The sequence below is a fragment of the Macrosteles quadrilineatus genome, unplaced genomic scaffold, assembly GCF_028750875.1.
Source record: "Macrosteles quadrilineatus isolate MER2022 unplaced genomic scaffold, UCM_ALF_1.0 Scaffold_7__1_contigs__length_78375512, whole genome shotgun sequence".
NCBI lineage: Eukaryota > Metazoa > Arthropoda > Insecta > Hemiptera > Cicadellidae > Macrosteles > Macrosteles quadrilineatus.
Window position 1 is genome coordinate 18,847,162 of NW_026542600.1, and position 19,250 is coordinate 18,866,411.

The 19,250-nt window shown below is 32.6% G+C and overlaps 1 protein-coding gene across 1 annotated transcript in view; it reads right to left on the reverse strand.

The window, feature by feature from the left end:
• LOC128998850 (putative transcriptional regulator cudA) overlaps positions 1 to 19,250 on the reverse strand; it is a gene marked incomplete at its 3' end in the record, with an annotated part of 99,951 nt that overhangs the window by 45,454 nt on the left and 35,247 nt on the right. Inside the window, exon 4 of the mRNA XM_054425207.1 lies at positions 570 to 677. Within this exon, the coding sequence (XP_054281182.1) occupies positions 570 to 677 (108 nt within the window). The remainder of the gene's footprint in view (positions 1 to 569; positions 678 to 19,250) is intronic.

A 19,250-nucleotide genomic window follows, 5' to 3' on the forward strand; every position in this document is an offset into this window, starting at 1 on the left:
GTTTTATTTTTCTCCATACGAATAACATGGGAATTTCAAACGTACAGTCTTTATGGAATTCATCCGAATTTTTCAATTATACAACAATGCTACAATATAAAAAGTGGTTTGTTTTTCAAGCTCTACACGATGGCTATAAATTGAGCATATTGTTTTAAAGGTAAAAATATGAAAAAACTACATTTAAAAAAATCTCAAAACCATATACCAGTATTAGTCAGTGGGTGCCTATGACCCCATATTGTTAGTTGACAACCTCACTCAAGTTCATGCCAGTCGTATTTCAGTTCAGTAGTTCAGCTCCTGTAAATTTTAATCGAAATCTGACCTAAATTACTTGAGTTATCGTATTCACGGACACATATATATCAAAGTTTCAACGAGTATTGGTGGTATTGGCCACTGGGTGCATCAAAATTAAAAAGTAAATCGGCCCCAGGTTTAGGCATTACCATGAGAGCTACGGTAATAGCTGCTTCCTATAGAGAAATTCGCAAAACCCTTTAAGCTAATACATCCTTCCACTGCCTATCAGAGAGTCTTATTCCTAAGTAGGATGATCAACATACCCAGGGTTGATGTGGTGGATCTCAAGGCGGGGTTCTGAGGCCGAGGGTAGGTCCTGGAGTAGATCCCATCACCGGAGTACTCTTCCTCCGTACTAGCCCCCAGCTGGCCTGCACACACGAACACATCACATATAACACAGCATAAACCACACATTGTAGTCTGCTTATAACAAAGGTTCATAACTGATCATAACTGTTTGTATCTTGAGTTGTACTGGCTTAAGCGAAAACTCAAGCAGGCTCAAAAAATCTCAATATGAGCACTCTTCAAATATACGCCTCTTCAAAGTAAAGGTGAAACGGATGTTAGTATACTCCAACTGAAAACGGGGCTGAGTTTAAAAACCACTATGGATTCTCTAAATGAGTAAATAACCTAAACATGTTTGTATACTTATTGAGTGTATCCTGCACATTATATACGGTACTTCATTTTTCATGCCTATTCATATTTCTATTTATACAGGGTGGTAAAAAAGTCCCTGGACAGTTAAATATTTTAAAAAATAATGCAGATAGAGCTACAATACTTGGTACAACGTTACAGGGCATAAAACTATATTTTAACACATATTCAGTGATCCAATAACTCTTCAGGGGGACGGCCCACAAGGAGTCGGAAGAAAATCTTAAATGGAAGCATAGGTCAATATGCACATCAAATTAAAGGTCTTTTTTAGTAGAATACAATGCCGCAAACCGCACTTCAAAAGGTTGATCCTGCGCAAAATGACAGTTGTTCAAAGATTCATTTAATTTTCATTGTTATTATACGCTTACTCCTCAGGGCACAACCCTAGGAATCGGAAGAAAATTGTTGACGTAAGCATAGGTCGATATGCACATCAAATTAAAGGTCTTTACTAGTAGATTACGATGCCGTAAATTCAAGCTCAAAAGAATGCCTGAGTAAAAAATGGCAGTCGTTCAAAGATTCAAAATGGCGGATTCAAGAAATCTTGTTGTTGTTGTTGTTGACAATTTAGGGTAGAAAGAAGTATTTCTGTAACGTATATAATCAAACCTGAGCTTTTTCGTAGTAAATGTGGCAGCTCCGAAGATATAAAATGGAGGATCAATCTACTTAACGTTTGAAATGATCCGAAAGTACGTGGTGTTCTCAGAAAAAACTACGGATTTTCTGAGAAAAATGGTGTTCAAAGAGGCTTAACTCAAATGTTGAAGTTTCGTCCTCTTATTCGTATTTTATTTTATTTTGTGTGTTTTTGCATTCTTGGAAATTTTTTTATTTGCAAGAGAACTTTTCAAATCCTGGTCTTTTTATATTTAACGACCTTTTTTCTTGAATATCACAATTATAATTGAATAAAATTAAACATCCAGCTCCAGAATAAACCCGCTTCAAATTTTAACAGCAAACGTCAGATTTCAAGGTAAGTACTATGACCTCTTAACTAACCATACAATAAAAATAGACACAAATTCCAATATCACTTTAAATGAGCTATTTCCAAAATGATTAAGTTATATTAAGAGCGTGGGATTGTTGTGATGTTACTCTTAATTGTTATTACACATTTGACTAACCCTTAGACTCGCTTTATTGTTAAATTGGAATTAAACTCAAACAAACATCAGTTATGACCAGTGTCTAAAACTAGATGGTTAATATTAAACATTGGATTGTATTACTAATGGAAGTTTTAGTTATGAATTGAACAACTGTGTCAAGTGCATCGTGGATGTTATTCATTCACGCATTTTAATTAATTCAAAACAATTCGACATTTTTATGACATTGATGGATATGGCAACTAATAGAGACTGTTACTGAATTAATTGAGAATTTTGTATTTTTCCAGTAAACTACTGTTTTCGACTTTTGCCAAACAATTGTTGTAGAAGCAAAACTTTTAGTACAATTATATAAAACTATTGCACATATCCAGTGGCTAAATCAAATTATGTGATTAACTACTTAATGGACAATGTACTTATGATAATTAAGTTTTAAGTTATAAAGACAAGGGTGGTGTATAAAGAATGTTTACGGTAATCTGCGTTACGAAATGCTTATTAATGAAAACTAGAGGTCGTCCAGTGGTCGAAGACTCGACCAAAAATATGTAAGGTACATCCTTCTTTATTTCACCCCACGGTGTAAATAAAACATGTGATTGGAATTCCTTCCATTCGTTTTGATTTTCTGTTAATATTTTGTTGTTATTTCGTCTCCAGCATGGCAACCCATAAGGTCCAAGTCATTTTTTTTATTTTAAATCCATTTTTTGTGTGCTTATTTCTGAGCCTATTTTAATTTATAAAAGGTTTCTGCAAATCTTCAGGGAAAAAACATCCTAACAATATGCATGGATTTTCCCTGCGATGCACACGAGCTGAGAAAAAAGGTTTTAAAGAAACATGCTTGCCTATTGATATATAGGATATGCCCTAAACACATGCCTCGACAAATATTTTAATTTTTAGATATATGAATTAAAAATATATGGATTCCTAAACTTATGCCAATAAGAGATTTAGCTCAGTCCACTGTCCAACTAACAAAAGATTTAAAATTCAATCAATAGTTTTTAGTACTATAAAATTTATCACATAATATTAAATATTTTTGGTATGCTTTAGTGCATTTGGAAAATAAAAGTGGCATAAGCACTATTTAATGTAAGACATTTTATCATACAGCACAATTAATGAATTGCTCAAATGTTGGAAGTCTAAAATGTAAGAATGCAAGTTTGAATATATTTAGCTACTCATATTACTGATAAAATTGAATTATTCTCTATGACCTTTATTTAACAAATATAACTTAATAAAGAGGAATCATGGTTTGTGTTTTGTATTCAACTAATTTAATAAAGCATTTTGATTCAGATTCGTACATTAAATCAAACGAGTGGCTGAAACCATGATGAGTAATTAGATTGATAATTTATTTTCAAGCTGGACTCATTCGTACAAGTACTACGTCTAATTTTAACACACAAGAATTTATGTTTTACAATTAGAACGTGAGATAATCATATTCTCTTTTGGTGCCTCTTCACAGAACATTGCCACGGAAGAAAAAATCCATTCAAAGATATAAACAGATTTTCTAACCTTGCCCCCCATACGTATAATTAGATTCAAACCAATAGAGCCTCAATTCTGAGAAACAAAAATTGTCTTCATGAAACAACTAATGATGTGATCATCGAGGCAGTGAATAGGAATATCAATTTGCTCGTTTAAACTATTGCTCCCAAAGTCCTAAGTAATACACGAAGGTACATCAAGTTAAATTATTGAATCTACAGAGCCGTTTATTGAAATTAACCTTTAGATAATGAAATAGGTATCCCGTAATATATGGGCCAGCTGTAGCCAATTTCTATAACCCATTTTAGAGAGTTTCCCTATAGGGAAGGAGCTATTACCATAGTCTCGTAGTAAGTTAGACCTAGGTCCGGGACCGATTTAATTTATCATTTTGATGTCCCCAGAGGCAAAAACACAATCCGTTCAAAATGTTATGTGTCCGTAAACGTGATTTACTTTGTCCGATTGGTAATATTGTCCGATTTTGATGGAATTTGGCTTGAAGGTGTAGGGCGGCCGGCAATATAAAATTTAATGAGTTCGCGAACCAGCATGATTGGACCATGGAGACGGGGTTTTATGGGGTGGTTTGTGGGGTAAAAATTGGGTTTTCTCACTTCTCAGTGCATTCTGACGGTGACTCAATTCAACCACGTCCATTATTTTACTTTCTCCCTCTATACATAGGCCTGGTATATGGAGAAAGTATTTTTCGTCAACATTTTCGAGTTTGAGATTTGAGTGGACGACCCAAAAAAGTTGTTTTCGAAGTAATGTCTGTGTGTGTGTGGATGTACAGAGTATACATCCAGTACAGCTACAGAACTACAGACCACGCCTGTGGTAGAAAATTGATTAAATTTGGTATGTTGATACTAATCCATGGTATATCCGGGTGTTTTTCATTGTTTTTAAATTTTGATTTTTAATGGTGATTTTCCCATAAATTAACAGAAAATTCGAATGTTCTAAAAAATAGCCCGCACAATTTTGACAAAATTGTAGTGCGATACAGCCTTTTAAATTCTGAACAAAATTGTTTAACTTACATAGCTGGGAAAACTATGGTTTGAAAGCTATTACGGAAAAACGAAAAATTACGGAAAATCGGATTTTTTTAAAAAGCTGGTTTCGAGTAAAGTTAGTATTTTATGGTCCTTATAATTCTAAACTAAATAGTGCAACTTTCATTGCTTTAAAAATTACAGTTCAAAAGTTATTGCAACTTTTGTGATTTTCAAAATATACCCATGATAAAGGGTTTGGACAAGCTAATGGGAGAAAGTATGTGTCACATTGCTGATACCGTGTATTTAATCTTAAACTGGCGAAATATCAAACATTGGAATGTGATGTCAACTTATATTAATAGTAAAAAGGAACTGTAAAAAAAATTTAAGTTCGACTTTAGCAGAGGGTTTTTTTTATAAAGAAGAAGCCTAAAGATTATTTCTGTTCAAATAAAGATTTGTTTGTTATATAAACAGTACTGAATTACTCCATATCTTAAAGCTATTGGTGATTAAAAGGATTAGAAGCTAGGCCTTCTAGAACAAAGTCACGGGTTCCAACCACTAAACCTGACGAGTTATAGTAGTAGTCGAAGGTTATCACTTCAAAACTCACTATCGACATAACATTGTGAGTTGAATTTTAACTCGACTGACAACTCCATCATTTGCCCTGTAATTTAAACCTTCCCACCCTAATTCATGCTGAAGTTTCATTCACTAATTGAGGCCCTTATTGCATCAGTCAACCTCAATACTACATTCACCCTCTGGACTTCTGCTTATTTCCTTTTCTCGTGTTCAATGCTAATTGGTGATCCCAGAATACGAATATTTGTTTCCCTTTTTTAGGGAGAGGCTAAATACGTAAATATTTTGATTATTTAACCAAACGAAATTGCATTGAAAGTTCTTGAAATATTATCAACTGTTACTAGTATCCAGGGCTTGAAACAGTTCTAAACTTCCAACTTCTGATGAATCGCAGAATTTAAGCCTAAATTAACTACTGGGGCGGAGCGGATTTAAAGGTTAAATCCTAAACTAATTACATTTTAGGAGCTTACGAAGGCTATTCTTGTAGCATTCAACAAAGGTTTTTTAAAACCCTCTCGGTAGAGCTTAGATTGTATAGAAGCTTAGATATACCTAGAACGGGATAGGTTACGGATTTTCTGAGAAAAATATCCTATAATATTCATTTCAGTTAATGTTGTAGTTTCGTCCTCTTATTTTCTAAAATAATATTTTTTACTATAATTTTTTTATATCCTTAATCATGCTACATATAAACTTGTAGATTTTCTTTATGATACATCCTGAAGATGAGAGCAATTCTCTTGGAGATAACAAAATGTTCAAATATTTTTTGTGGTTTTCCAATATTTAGAGTATATAACCAGATTTGTCATACCTTTCCTACTGCACAAACACTCGTAATGAGAATCACTGTTGTTACTGTTTTGAGAATAATAAATGTTTGTAAAACGACTTAAATGTTTTGGGAGGATTGTAAACAAATCTGTGGAGATATCACTTCGTTCCGCTGATTCTATCGCTGATCGGTGTCAAAAGAAGCTACAAACCACAATCGCATGAATTTAGTGCAATCCATACACTCAAGGTAAGCTAAATAAGTCGACAAAATGTCTATTAATTTTTATTTCACTTAACATTCATTATGTGTTATGAAAATCAACTATAATTTCAGCCTATATTTGCAACTAAATTTTTGCCTTACACGTTTTGTCATTTCTAAAGTGTGTTGTTATTATGTGTTGAAAGTTTCAAAAGACTTATCCGTATGTCATTGACGAATTAACTGAACTAATCAACTGAGTTATTTTTGTAGCCAACGCATCGTTTAGAGATTTGCCTTATTTATTACTTGTTGAATATGTAAATCTTTTGGATTATTGTTATCCTTTTTTGTTGTTAGTCATTAGAATTGTTTAGTTTAATCAATCTCTTCAAATGGCCTCGCCATTAAAATGAATGGATGAATAAATGATCTTTACTGTTTTTGCTTATCTACAATTTTGCCAATAGCAAGATCAAAATTCTCGCTCGAAAGAAGCTTTTAATTTTTATTATTTTCTATTTTGTTATCCATATACCTATCATAAACAGTTTTTACTAAAACCACATTTACGTACTATTATACACAAGACGATACATAAATGAACATACAATATGTACATCATGATGGTTAACCCCCCACACGCTGCAATCAGTTAAGCCTAAGGGTAATTATAATTACACTGGCTTTAGATGTAGTAAGATTATCTCGAAACCCCCACCTCCCCCAAAATTAGAGGTACCACACTTTTATTTTTTTAGTAGTCTTTGCAATTCCAAAAATAATATTTGTAATGTTATACTCTCTTTGTAATTTTAGGAATCATTCATTCCGTATATCAAGTTATTTAAAATGTATAAAAAAAATAAAATTACTTTCGTACAGCATTTTGTTAATTAATTCTGGGGCAAATACATTTTGATGTGAACACTATTGTAATCTGATGGGTATTTTAAGAATATTGATAGCTTTGTGATTTAAATTGAGAAGTTAAATCTGTGCCCTTCCAATCGTCAATTTTTATTTGTATCACGTTAAGAAGGATTTTTAATGATTCGAGTTTACTTGGTTTATCACACGGAAATAGCTGTCTCTTTTTATTGAACCCAAACAAACTTCCTTTATGTTTTATCCATCTTATATAATATATAATGGATAGACCAATAATTAAATTATATTTCACTACACTTACTATTGTTAGTATTATTGTTCAAAAGGGCACTATTAGAAATCAATCATACCCGAATTAAGCTTTTGTTCATAGCTTTAATATACTAAAGACCTCTAAATGCTATGTGCTAAGGGAGGATTTAGGATTTGTACTTCAATCAACAATAGATAGAACAATTAATCTAGAACAATAGATGGATGCTTTATCATAGTTGCACGACAGAAAATTTAAAAATGTGATTTTTTGTGCCCTGTGTTTATTTGTTCTAATATTGTAACACCTAGAATAGTATGTGTTAAACCATCTTCCATAGTTTAATATATTCCATCATATAAAGCCACAATGATATTCATTGCTATACCATTTCTGGTAGTAATTTGTTCCTATAGTGCAAATATATGTGTTTTTAAATAATTAATCAATTAACCAATATCAACAAAAATTTGAATTATACAGCTTCGATTTCTTCTTGTTTTCCTCATCATGCAATTTTAAGTTTAAAATACATTCAAGGATAACTAAAACAGATATAGCTTTTCATTATATACAGACTGGTACACTGACTTTAAATCTATTCTTTACTCGTCATATCCTAGTCAATAACCATGGAATCAATGCATATTTTTTACACAAGATAGGTTATAAATGGCTAATTAGTCGTATTTCAAGGTTGAGCTACAAAGGGGGAACTTGGTATCATAATAGTGAGATCTTTAGGAGCCCGTCAATTTTAGGGGACTCACGTCTATTAATTATTATAGACTGTGAACGCCTTTTGAATTGACCACGCAGCTACACATTACATTTAACTGAACAAACTCTGCAGTATCATGTTCCTTAGCTAAATTATGTTTGCATATAGCTAAAATTTGGCAAGTGATAAGTAATATGGCGTTTGTTCCGCTGCGATCTGATAAAACAAATTTCGTTTAGAACATTCTTAAGATTTCTGATCCAAGGAAGCTTTTAGATTAGGTAATTGGTTTGGATGGATTTAAATTTCATGCGCCTCAATAATGGCTTTTCAAGTTGAATCTGCTTGGGAACTTGTATTATTGTTGAATTTGTAGCCTATGTTGAATTATTTAGAAAACAATAATCTCTTCAATGCGGAAAATAAAATATCCACCAAACAGTTGATCATATAAGCGGTATGTTTTAATTTGGATATATTTCTCAATTTAACTCAATGTGGCGTCAAACGTGGTAATCATTGTTTGTGATCAATCACATCTGTTGGTGTTTAGGTTCTATATTGGTTTGTTTGCCAACGGATTTAGATTCCATGAAACGTGTTTTAACATCAAGTGAACATAGTTATGACTATATAGGCTTACTAAAGGTAGTCCAGAGGTGTCCAGTCTACCTACAACCGCCGTGTAGTGATAGCGCTATCAAGTTCTTACGTGTTTAAAAGTCCCGTGTTCCATGTCGTGTGTATGTACTGTATGTGTAAATTATTTTGATGTTTTTGACGTAAAGCTCCGACGATGTTGCATTTCCAACGAAACATGTCAGCTTTGAACAACATTATTTGAAGTTAGACGCAATTTTGGACTACTGACGGAGTTTACATTAGACTACATTAAACTACAAGTAAGCCTATAAAGTCATTTATACGTAGTCCAGGGGCTATCAGAATGAATACTTTGAACATCGTTGCGTATACAATATTTTAATTTTAAACTATAGTTTTTAATTTTATATCGAGGATATATTTTTAACCCTTAGACTACAGAGGTAATAATCACGATTCTCTGGAGAAGATTAATTTTTATGACCCATCCCTAATAAATTCTAGAAACCCGTTCAACCATTAGGTAAATGGTGGGAGCTATATTCAGAAATACAAATTTAAATTGACTTGGAATCAATTGAATTAAATTCTGTGCCCGAAAGTTTTTGTTTTACATGTCAGTGATTGTTTCCTAGTACTTGTTGATAGTGGTTAGTACTTACTCTGATCAGTAAGACATTTGTATTTATTTAGATATTTTTCAATAGCTATTGCATTTGTCATTCACCGGTCTACTTTGTACAATAGCGTTGACATATGTTTTTGACAAGGTGGTTATGCCTCTTCGAAAGAAATTTCCAAAGGATATAGAGTCAGAATTGAAAGAAGACGATTTAACTAACTCTATCCGTAATCTTACCCAACATATAAAACGCCTAGCGAAAATATACTTAATTATAAATGGCATAGGAAATGTTTTTAAAACAATGGCCAATGAAAAGTTGATTTGCTTTCTTTTACTGTGTGTGTTTCGGAGCTTTGAAATTGTGTTCATAACATAATTCAGTACGCAGTTGTCATCAGACTTGTTAATGCTGATGTACGTTTAAAATATTACAAAAATTGTGTGGATTCATTTTTTTTTATTTTAGATTTCATTAAAGAGTAAAAAAAGACACAATAAATACTATCCGTGTGTTGAGTGAATGCATTTAGACTGTATTTAGACTGCCAATTTGGAATTTAAATCTTTGTGTTGGGAAATGCGCTTGAGGAGTTACTATCGTAATTTAGACACAAATAGTGTGGTTTTAGTTGAGGAAGTTGTTCAATACATAGAGAGGTCTCACCTTAGATGTATAAGTTGAAGTTTGAAGTAGATAGGTACACCTACAGCTTAAGCTTAAGATGGGCCATGACCCACTGAGCTATGGCGTAAGTGATTCTATAGATTTTAACCCGGGTCTAATACAGAATAACAGTGCTCCAGATATGGTGTATCCAAAACAATTGTCATTGTACTAATAACACAAGAAATAACATAAATATTTGGCAAATTTCGATGAACCAAAAGGAACTGTTAACCCTTCATTATTGGATCATTGGCCTAATTTCCTCCTCAGGAGAAGCCTATTTCTTACGGTAACCTAACTGCCAACTTCTTTAGCGACTGTTCTAAATTAAGCCGCTATAATGGCTGTTACGAGTAAATAATTGTAACTTGAATTTTGAAACTTTCATGTGGATTATTGGTATCTATTAAAAATAAATATTAGAATTGACTAATTAAACCTCTTATACATTTTTCTTCAATAAATATTTTAACTTCGATGCAAAATCCTGTTTGTTTTTTTAAGTTAATTATATTATTGAGTTATTAACACAGTTTGTACGAAAATTGGGTGTTTCGATAAAAGGGGTTTACAGCTTTGATAGTGCAGAAAATTAATCATTGAACACTTAAAACTTGGTATTGGTATGAAAATGTACCAAAATGGTTCAGAATTTTTATCTTGTAAAAAAACTAGGTAAACTATCTCTTAATATGATAGTGTGGTAAGTTCCTAATGTTAACAATAGTTATTTATGAATCTGGAAAACAAAGTGTCATTTTCTTAAATGGGATAATTTGGTTGACGCACGAGGTGAAATAAGAAATTTTATCCAGTTTAACGAAGATATTTTGCATTCGAATTGATCATCATGTCTACTGGTCTTATGTGGCAACTGAAAATGTTTACTTCAATAGTAAGAAAAGTCAACAACACATTAACTAGTTTAGTACAATGGTGTCCAAATAAATCATCTAAAACAGTTACATTTTAAAACCACATTTTGTCAAATACTAGGTCTACATGTCTACAAAAGAACAAAAACTGGTAAAGTAGCATAGTGCTGTAGTCATAAATCATTTTCCTTTACTGGTTTGACTTGGTTCAGTTATCATTCGCAGTGTAAAGTAGTGGACAAAGAAAATTGCTGCGAAATCAGCTGTTACTGGTTTTCTTAACAATGTACGAGCAAAATAATAACGTTGAAACACAAATAACCTAATTTAAATTCAATTACCGTGATAATAGTTTATTACAATAAACTATAAAATATTTTTTTTAATATTGCAATTAATTTTTTCTGAGAAATTATGGTAACTGAAACTTCTTTAATATACTAAATCATCAATAATAAGGAGAGGATGTTTTTTACGTTTAGTTAGATGTTTATAAGCTTTACTTAGATAAAAATATTCGCAAATAGAGTTGATTTTGAATCTTCAATGAATCCAACAGAGATCTTAACAATACAGTTCAAATATAAAAATCCACACAATCACATTTTCTAGAAATTTCATTCCACTTAAGTGGTTTTCATAGCAGATCACAATATCCCCCTAATCCCATAAAGCGAGGATCATAATGCGACTTATTCTCCACACATAATGCAATGAATACATGTTTATTCTGAGAAATTTGCTTGATCCACAAAGTACATAATAGTGAACATTCTCAGAGCAAACATTATAAAAGGCTACGTTAAATGTGATAAAGGCCTCAATTTTGTTTATTCATGCGTAAAGTCAATTTCTCAGTACGATCTCTTATTATTTGCGTGGCGTTTGACAGTAAGTTTACATTATTATTCAGGTAATCTTCACATTATGAAATACTTTAATACTTTTCAATGAAATGGCGACCATACAAAGTAGGTATTTTAAGCCAAGTATGAATGGAGATGAGTGTAGGAGTGGCGCGATCTTGTAGTCTTGTTAGGGACTAAGGCCAACATATTCCTTAGACACAGCTGTTAATAAATAGCCCATACAGATAATGGTAACTAAGGGACCTACAGTTTATAGTGGAATCCGAACATCATTTTTGCCTTGGTATTAACGAATTGGTCTAATTATCAGGATAGTACTACGGATAGTCGTAGTACTCACTAGTGCAGACGTTATCCACACCAGGGAGTATTGCATCCACAGCGCATGCCTATAAATATCCACAATTGGGAGTAAATGATAATCTACAAGAGTACTACGTGTTACAAATACAGGGTGTTTTTGTGTAACGCAACCCAAATAATTACAACTAACGTGAGACACTTTTCACCATCAAAACCAGCTCATATGTTGGTATACCTGTTTTCTTGACTTCATTGCGGATTAGTTAGTATGCATCGTTCCAGTTATCTTTGATAATTTATTGTAAATAAAATGTAATACAATATAGTTCTTTTGCATGTTCAAACAGAGCTGGTAAAAACCCTAAGTTGAGGCTTATTCACAATAAAAATTCCCAATAACACTGAAACTCAGATAACTATGCAACAATGTATATCAGCTGATTGGAAATGAAATAAAGATTCCAGGCATACCAACATGTAAGCTTTTTGTCGTTTAACAATGACTTATAGTACTAGTAATTTGGGTTGCGTTGAAAACACCCTGTACTTCCAGTGAAATGTTCTATGTTTCACCTTTGCTACACAATAATGGACGGATTAAGGTTGCGTGTTTATCTTATATCGATCACGTCTTAGCAGCAAGCAAAGGTTCTACTTTGCAAAAATAGTTACAACCCAACATCAAAACTCGCCATTTAAATTTATGGTAAAAATAACGATAGGGTTACCGTTTTGGAATGAGCTTAGGAAAGTAAATCCTTTGTTATTGAGTGTTATCAAATATGCATGTCCACTGATGTTATGTTGTAGTTGTTAATCATTTTTGATTGTGTTGTTCTTTAGAGTAACTTCCATGGATATATATGCTGTATTTGTTTTTGTTCATACGATTTACCAGGATTCTGTTAATACAACAACCAAACTCACAAAGATATGTTTCATAAGGGTCTTGATTGAAATTGTTAGGATTCCTGTTATTGCTGTTACTTTGCCAAGGGAAAGCACTAATCTTAAAACAAGTACACAACTTAATTGAACAGGTAAAATAAATTCAAAAATTCCCCTCTCAAGAACACCATTACTAAATTAACAAATTGAATGTGGAAAATGTGAAAAAATTTACCATTATATATCCACTGATTATTATATCCAAGGAAAATATTTTTCAATGAAAATTTGCCTGAAATCATCAGCGTAGCGTCTACACTATTGGTTTTGACTCCATGAATATCAATTAGCTGAAAACTAAGTTGAATGTGATCTAAAATGTAATCAGCACCAAATCAGCATAATTACATTGTTTATTAATTATATAAGATAACGAGAAACCATATTTACGATACGCTTGCTTTAGAGTGTTAGCGTAACTATATTTTGAACTTTTATCTTTCTGCCCGAATGAGTTGTCAAGAAATATTCCTTAGTAAGTTAATAAACCTTCCTATAAATGAAAGGCAAAAGATAACCAGCTTATGCCAAATATTCATGGAATGAACTTAAACATGCACACTAGATTTTGCAGCTGATCCGGGAGGAATCTTATGATATTGTAAACTCATTTTGGTCTGGACTCAAGGAGTAGCTGTGATTTGGTTTACATGCTACCAAATGATCTTAGTACCAATTAAACACTCTTGTCCGATTATGCTCGACTTTTTAAAATAAGAGTAAAAAGCATTATTATCACTCCAACAAAAATGTAGTTTCTTGTTTTTGGACTTTACATGCTACATGGTTATCCTAAGTTAATCATAATTTGTATACTTCTTGGAGCGTTCTAGCTTCCAGCTTAAAACAGCGTTTTATTCTAATTATCTTCATCTTTATCTCGTAAAAGTTATCTTAAAAATGTTATTTTAAACAATCGTCCTTACCGCAATCAAGTCAGTATTTAGTATTCTTTCATTGGTTAGTGGAATTTTCAATTTACTTTTAAAAACTAAATTATTTTTCGTTTTATTGTAAATTTGAGATCGCAACCACACTTATAGTGTCTATAGTTCAAAAGATTAATTATATAATAACAGGAGTAATATTAAACTTTTATTAAATGTTTGGTTAAGGCTCAAAGTTCCCTATAATCATCATTAATCATAGACATGTTTCAACTTTAATAGGAACCTTTGATTATTTTCTCAAAATTTCACAAAGTTTAGCTCATTAGTAACTATACAAAGCCACGTGAAATTATAGAAACCATAGGCGTTCTTTTGAAAAACTGGGTTGTTTCAAAAAAATCTCTACAAAGAACTTGTTTATATATTTGCTGCATGACGGTATACATGAGAGGCAAGAATATCGTTAGTTGATTTCTAGGAAGAGGATATCGCAAAGCGCTCTCTTTGTTGATAAAAGGGCTTAAACTGTTTTGATTGTGTTAAAATACCTGTACTCCTAAACTCTTACCAAACAAAACGCAAGTTCGAATTCCAGGATAAATGATTTATCCGTTTGAGCCGTGACTCTTTTCCACCGACGAATGTCACGACTCATTTTCAGTGTTCAAGTTTTTTAGTATAGTATGTGTTTTGCCATGTAACTGTTTGACTGTGAATTTGTGTGTCACGCGCTTGTTTTTACTCCTGCCGTGCAGTCGTCATAGGCTCCGAGATCGTGTAATTGAGAGCATATAGAAATATTTTAGTATCCTCTTTCATATTCATTTTTTTGTTTATTATGCTAATTTTAAAGGATTACTTGATTTTGTGCTGAGTTTGCTTCTCTACTATGCTGTTTTAGGCCGGGTCTGATGGGGCCCCGGAGGAGAGCCATCTGGCTTCCTTGAGCGTCGGCGGAGAGACTTACCATTCTGGCCTATTTTGGACTCTGGCCCCCTCTCCACCCAGCCTTATGGGTCCTCCGGTGTCGTCCGCCTGACCCGCCAAATCGTAGGGCTAATACCGCAAGTTGTTGTGCACGTGTTGATTGATTTTTTTTTATTGTTGCCGCCATGGACTGAGAGAGTATTTGGATCCAACCTGGTTGTTATTTATATAGATTTTTATTTCACCGTCACCAAAATGGATCTTTAAGTTTATTATTTGTTATTTTGTTTCAAAATTTTATTACTAGCCTAATTATTAATTCTTTGATTTATTTATTCTACTAGAGGGTCCCTAAAAGGTAATATTTTGACAAAGCCTAAATTAATGATTGAAAGGTATCTCTATTGTTATAACTGTAATCGTTTGTGTTACTTAGTAAGAATTTAAAATTATTAGAAGCTTTGAATGGAAATTTATTTTTGATAATAAAGAAATGCCTGTGAGTTAGGAGGATAGATGAATACTATACATTTTAGAATTTATGAAAAGATAAAATCTGATTATGGTTAATTGTTTTGTTTGTTGTTATTTATTGTTCATTACAGCTCGTTTCTCTCAAATAGCACGTTCTTGAGCCTTCCTCCATGGTTTTTCTTGTTGTTTGGTAAATTTTGTGAGCCGCTCCTCGTCCCTGCACATGGAATCACGCTTCCAAGTCGTTTGCCTGGGTACAGGTGCGAGGGCGTAGTTCACGTTTTGGTTAAGGAAGTTGGATTTAACAATAACTATTACTTATTGTTTCATTGTTATTCACGGGTATAAAACAACTAAATAGATCGTCGGTACACAATAGCAGATCAATCTTCCATAAAATACTCAGTCTGATTAACTTCTATGACTCGTCTATGTAATCTGTAAATAATGGAGTTTTAAATTAATTTCCATTAGAAGATAAATTGATTTGGCTATGTGTGATGTATTTATACTGATCTGAGTTTTAAAATGTCTCAACATCATCTTAAACCTGATATAGGCCTACAATTTTTAGCCTCCAAATTATCACCTTCGGCCCTTAGGGTAACATTTACAAAGGCAACTACCTCTGCCCAAGCAGTCTGGGAATGCTTCTTTCAATTTTTGTATTTACATATTCCAATTTGACAGTTGATCAACCAAGCAATTCATCTATTAAATTTTGTACCAAACGGCTAGTACGAAAAAGTTTATAAGATTTGACGAAAGTAGAGTTTAAAGTTGTAGAAGAATTCATGTAGATTTCTGCAGAAATCTCTACTCAATAACAGTGTCAAAGTGAAATGTTTATGCCAAACTATTATCCAGCTATCATTTGGAAATTGCAGGTAACCTTTAAAAGCAAACTTCTCCGAACATTTAATAGACATCTGCTTTCGTAAGTTTACATTTCTTTCAAGAAACCCAATTCCTTTCCTTCGTTGAAAAGAATGTTAATATATTATTAAATTATCTATCATGTATTTTATTATTAAGGTATGAAAGATGTTGCAGAAACTGTAAAAAGTTAGGCTACCACTCAATGCAACCATTTCCAGGTTTACTGTGGTTCGGATATTAATCATTTTTAATTTATATTTACATTTCTTAGCCTACTCAAATTCTAACCTATGGGTAATTTTATATTCGGGAACTGAATGCTTTATAACCTAAATATATTAACAAGTATTGTTTCACTGAGCTAAGAATAACTTAAATAACCCTAACTAAGGATATATTTAAAGTTCATACTATGAACAATACATTTTCACTTTTATATTCCAAGTTTAAATTTAACATTATTTCTTTTAAAGACGTTTTAAAATAAGCCTTTTTCATGGTAGAGATGTATCACAGATGGAACTGTATTTAATGGAATTGTCCATCTCCAGCCAGATAAGGCTTGATTGAGTCTGATTCGAAGATGTTATATACTGTAACTATTTAATTGAAGAATATTTTGGAAAGTTTTAGCAAACCATACGAAAATTTACGGTTGTTGCGTGTATATACGGTTGTTGACTTTATATTGTTGCATTTAAATTACCTATATTGTTTATCTATTTAATAATACGTGAGTATTTTGAAGGTCTACAATATCTAATTGAATTTTTAAGTCCAATTAATTTAATTTGTTTTCTAGAGTATCCCTCATAGAGGTTTAGGCATTTTATATTATAGTCCCACTTATGTACCTTAAGCTTTGAAACTTTACACATTTTATGAAATAGGTTTTGAAAACGTTCTGGATAAAACTCCGCTTTGAAACAGTTGTAGAAAAAAATAATGACATATTTAAAATAATACCAATTCATTTTCTATAAACACGTACCAAATTTCATCAAAATCGGATCATTTTAGCTCGAGTTTAACGTGCTAACGGGCATATGAATTTGAACGGATGGTTTTTTGGCCTCTGAGGACCTCAAAACGAAAAAGTAAATTGGTCCCGGGTCCAGGTCTTACCATGAGACCTACGGTAATAGCTTATTATCTATATGGGAAATTCGCTAAAACTTAAGCTTGGCCTCCCTAGTGCAGCTTCACTGCAACTTACGTTCCAGAGATTACTTTTTATGTCGAATAAAACGTCAAGTATTATGCTTGGGATAAGAAATGATTTTACAGAAGGCTATTTGTTAACTTTTCAATATGCCGCCATTTTGTTTTTACAAAAATTACTAAGCTGAAAATTTTCAAAATATTTTTAAAACGTACTCAATGAATTATGTTGAGTGTCAACGCTTTTGGTGCATAATTAGGCTAGTAATAAACACCAAAGTCTAAACCTCTTCATGGGACATCCTGTACACTAGAAATAAAAAAAAAAAACTCACCTGTTTGTAAGTTCTTCATGCACTTTAATGTTTTGTTGAGTATTTGCACCTCATTCTGATAATGATGTGACCTATATTTTACCTTTACATAGGTTTCGCCAATTATTGATTGTTGGCGAAATATCAATCACGAACATCCATTTGCCAAAGTAGCACATAGTTAATTATGTGTCATATGACGTCTCTCATAGCTATTTATGCCAAATAAACTGTGAAAATGTAGTAGCGCTATTTGGTATATTTACAAAGTTGCAACCGGTCAAAATCAAGGTTGGCTTTTTTAAATTGGGTTTTTATAAAACTAGGTAACTCGGCCTTCGAAAGTGATAAGTCCAATTTTAATGTATTGGAATGAAAGGGGGTAATTCTTTCATAAAGTAATAGACGTTTTCGCTCTAGCACGACTGTAATAGTTAATAGAAAATTCAGTTTGGATTCAAGAATGTAATAACTTTATACACATCCAGCTGTGTATACCGTATATAGTGTGTACCTACCAGTATACGATGTCTTGTACTTTGTCTACTGTGTATAACAATAAAATAATAAAACTTCAGCCAGCTGTGAATTAAGTGTGCTGAATGAGGCAAGGGCCTAGTTGAACAAATCAATAGTCTATGGTAGTGTATTATAAATTTGTATTAAAACATTGACAGAAACCTTTATGACCTACTACCCCTTGATCCTCATTATGGAAGAATTTACAATGGTTAAATACCTCAAGAGTTTACTTCAAACATGAATTTTCAATGAAATAAATATGCTACACGAAAATATTAAACCCTACTGTTAAATTTTACCGATTATAAGACACGAACTAAGTGGCGTGTCGTTGGGAAAAGTTCGACTGTGTCATTCTTGAAAGGGGTTTAAATGTTACTCGAAGTTCTTACTTCGGAACTTTAAAATTAACTGAAAATCGTCGAAAATTGTATTTTATATAAACACAAAAAGCTTGTCTTAAAAAAATAACTTGTCAATTTGGGTTACTTAAATTTTATTCAGAGGCTGTTAAACAAATCCGTGACCTTAAGTTTAGGGATTTCTCAAATTCAACTAATGTTTTTGTCACCAAGAAAAATTGTCAATTTTTTAGATGTTAAAAAAACCTCTGGCATTAACACATACTGTAATTAAAAGCCATTTGTGGGATGGAATCTTGGCCTTCTATTCTATTATAACCATAGAGGAGCCCGGGGAGCGAGCTGGTATAGTGGTAGAGCGCTGGGACTCGGTTCCCGAGGTTCTGGGTTCAAATCCAACCAATCACCAACGGATTTTATCCATGTTTTAATGCCACAACTTCCTAGGACTAGCCTAAAGAATCGTGCAAAACAGATGCTAGCGTCCTAGGATGTCTAGATGGAACATTAAAAACCCGAAGATGAGCCGAGTTTCGAATGAACAATGTGAACGTCATAATTTACAAACAACTGGAATACGAAAGGCATATTACAAAAACCCGAAAATAATTATTGAAATCAACACGATTCACGATAAGTTTAAAATGGTTTGTGAATCAAAATGTTTTAAAAATATAATATTTGAATTGAACGAAAGTTAAAACCGGTTAACTTAACTATCTTTTGTTTTTCTACAGAAGTAAAT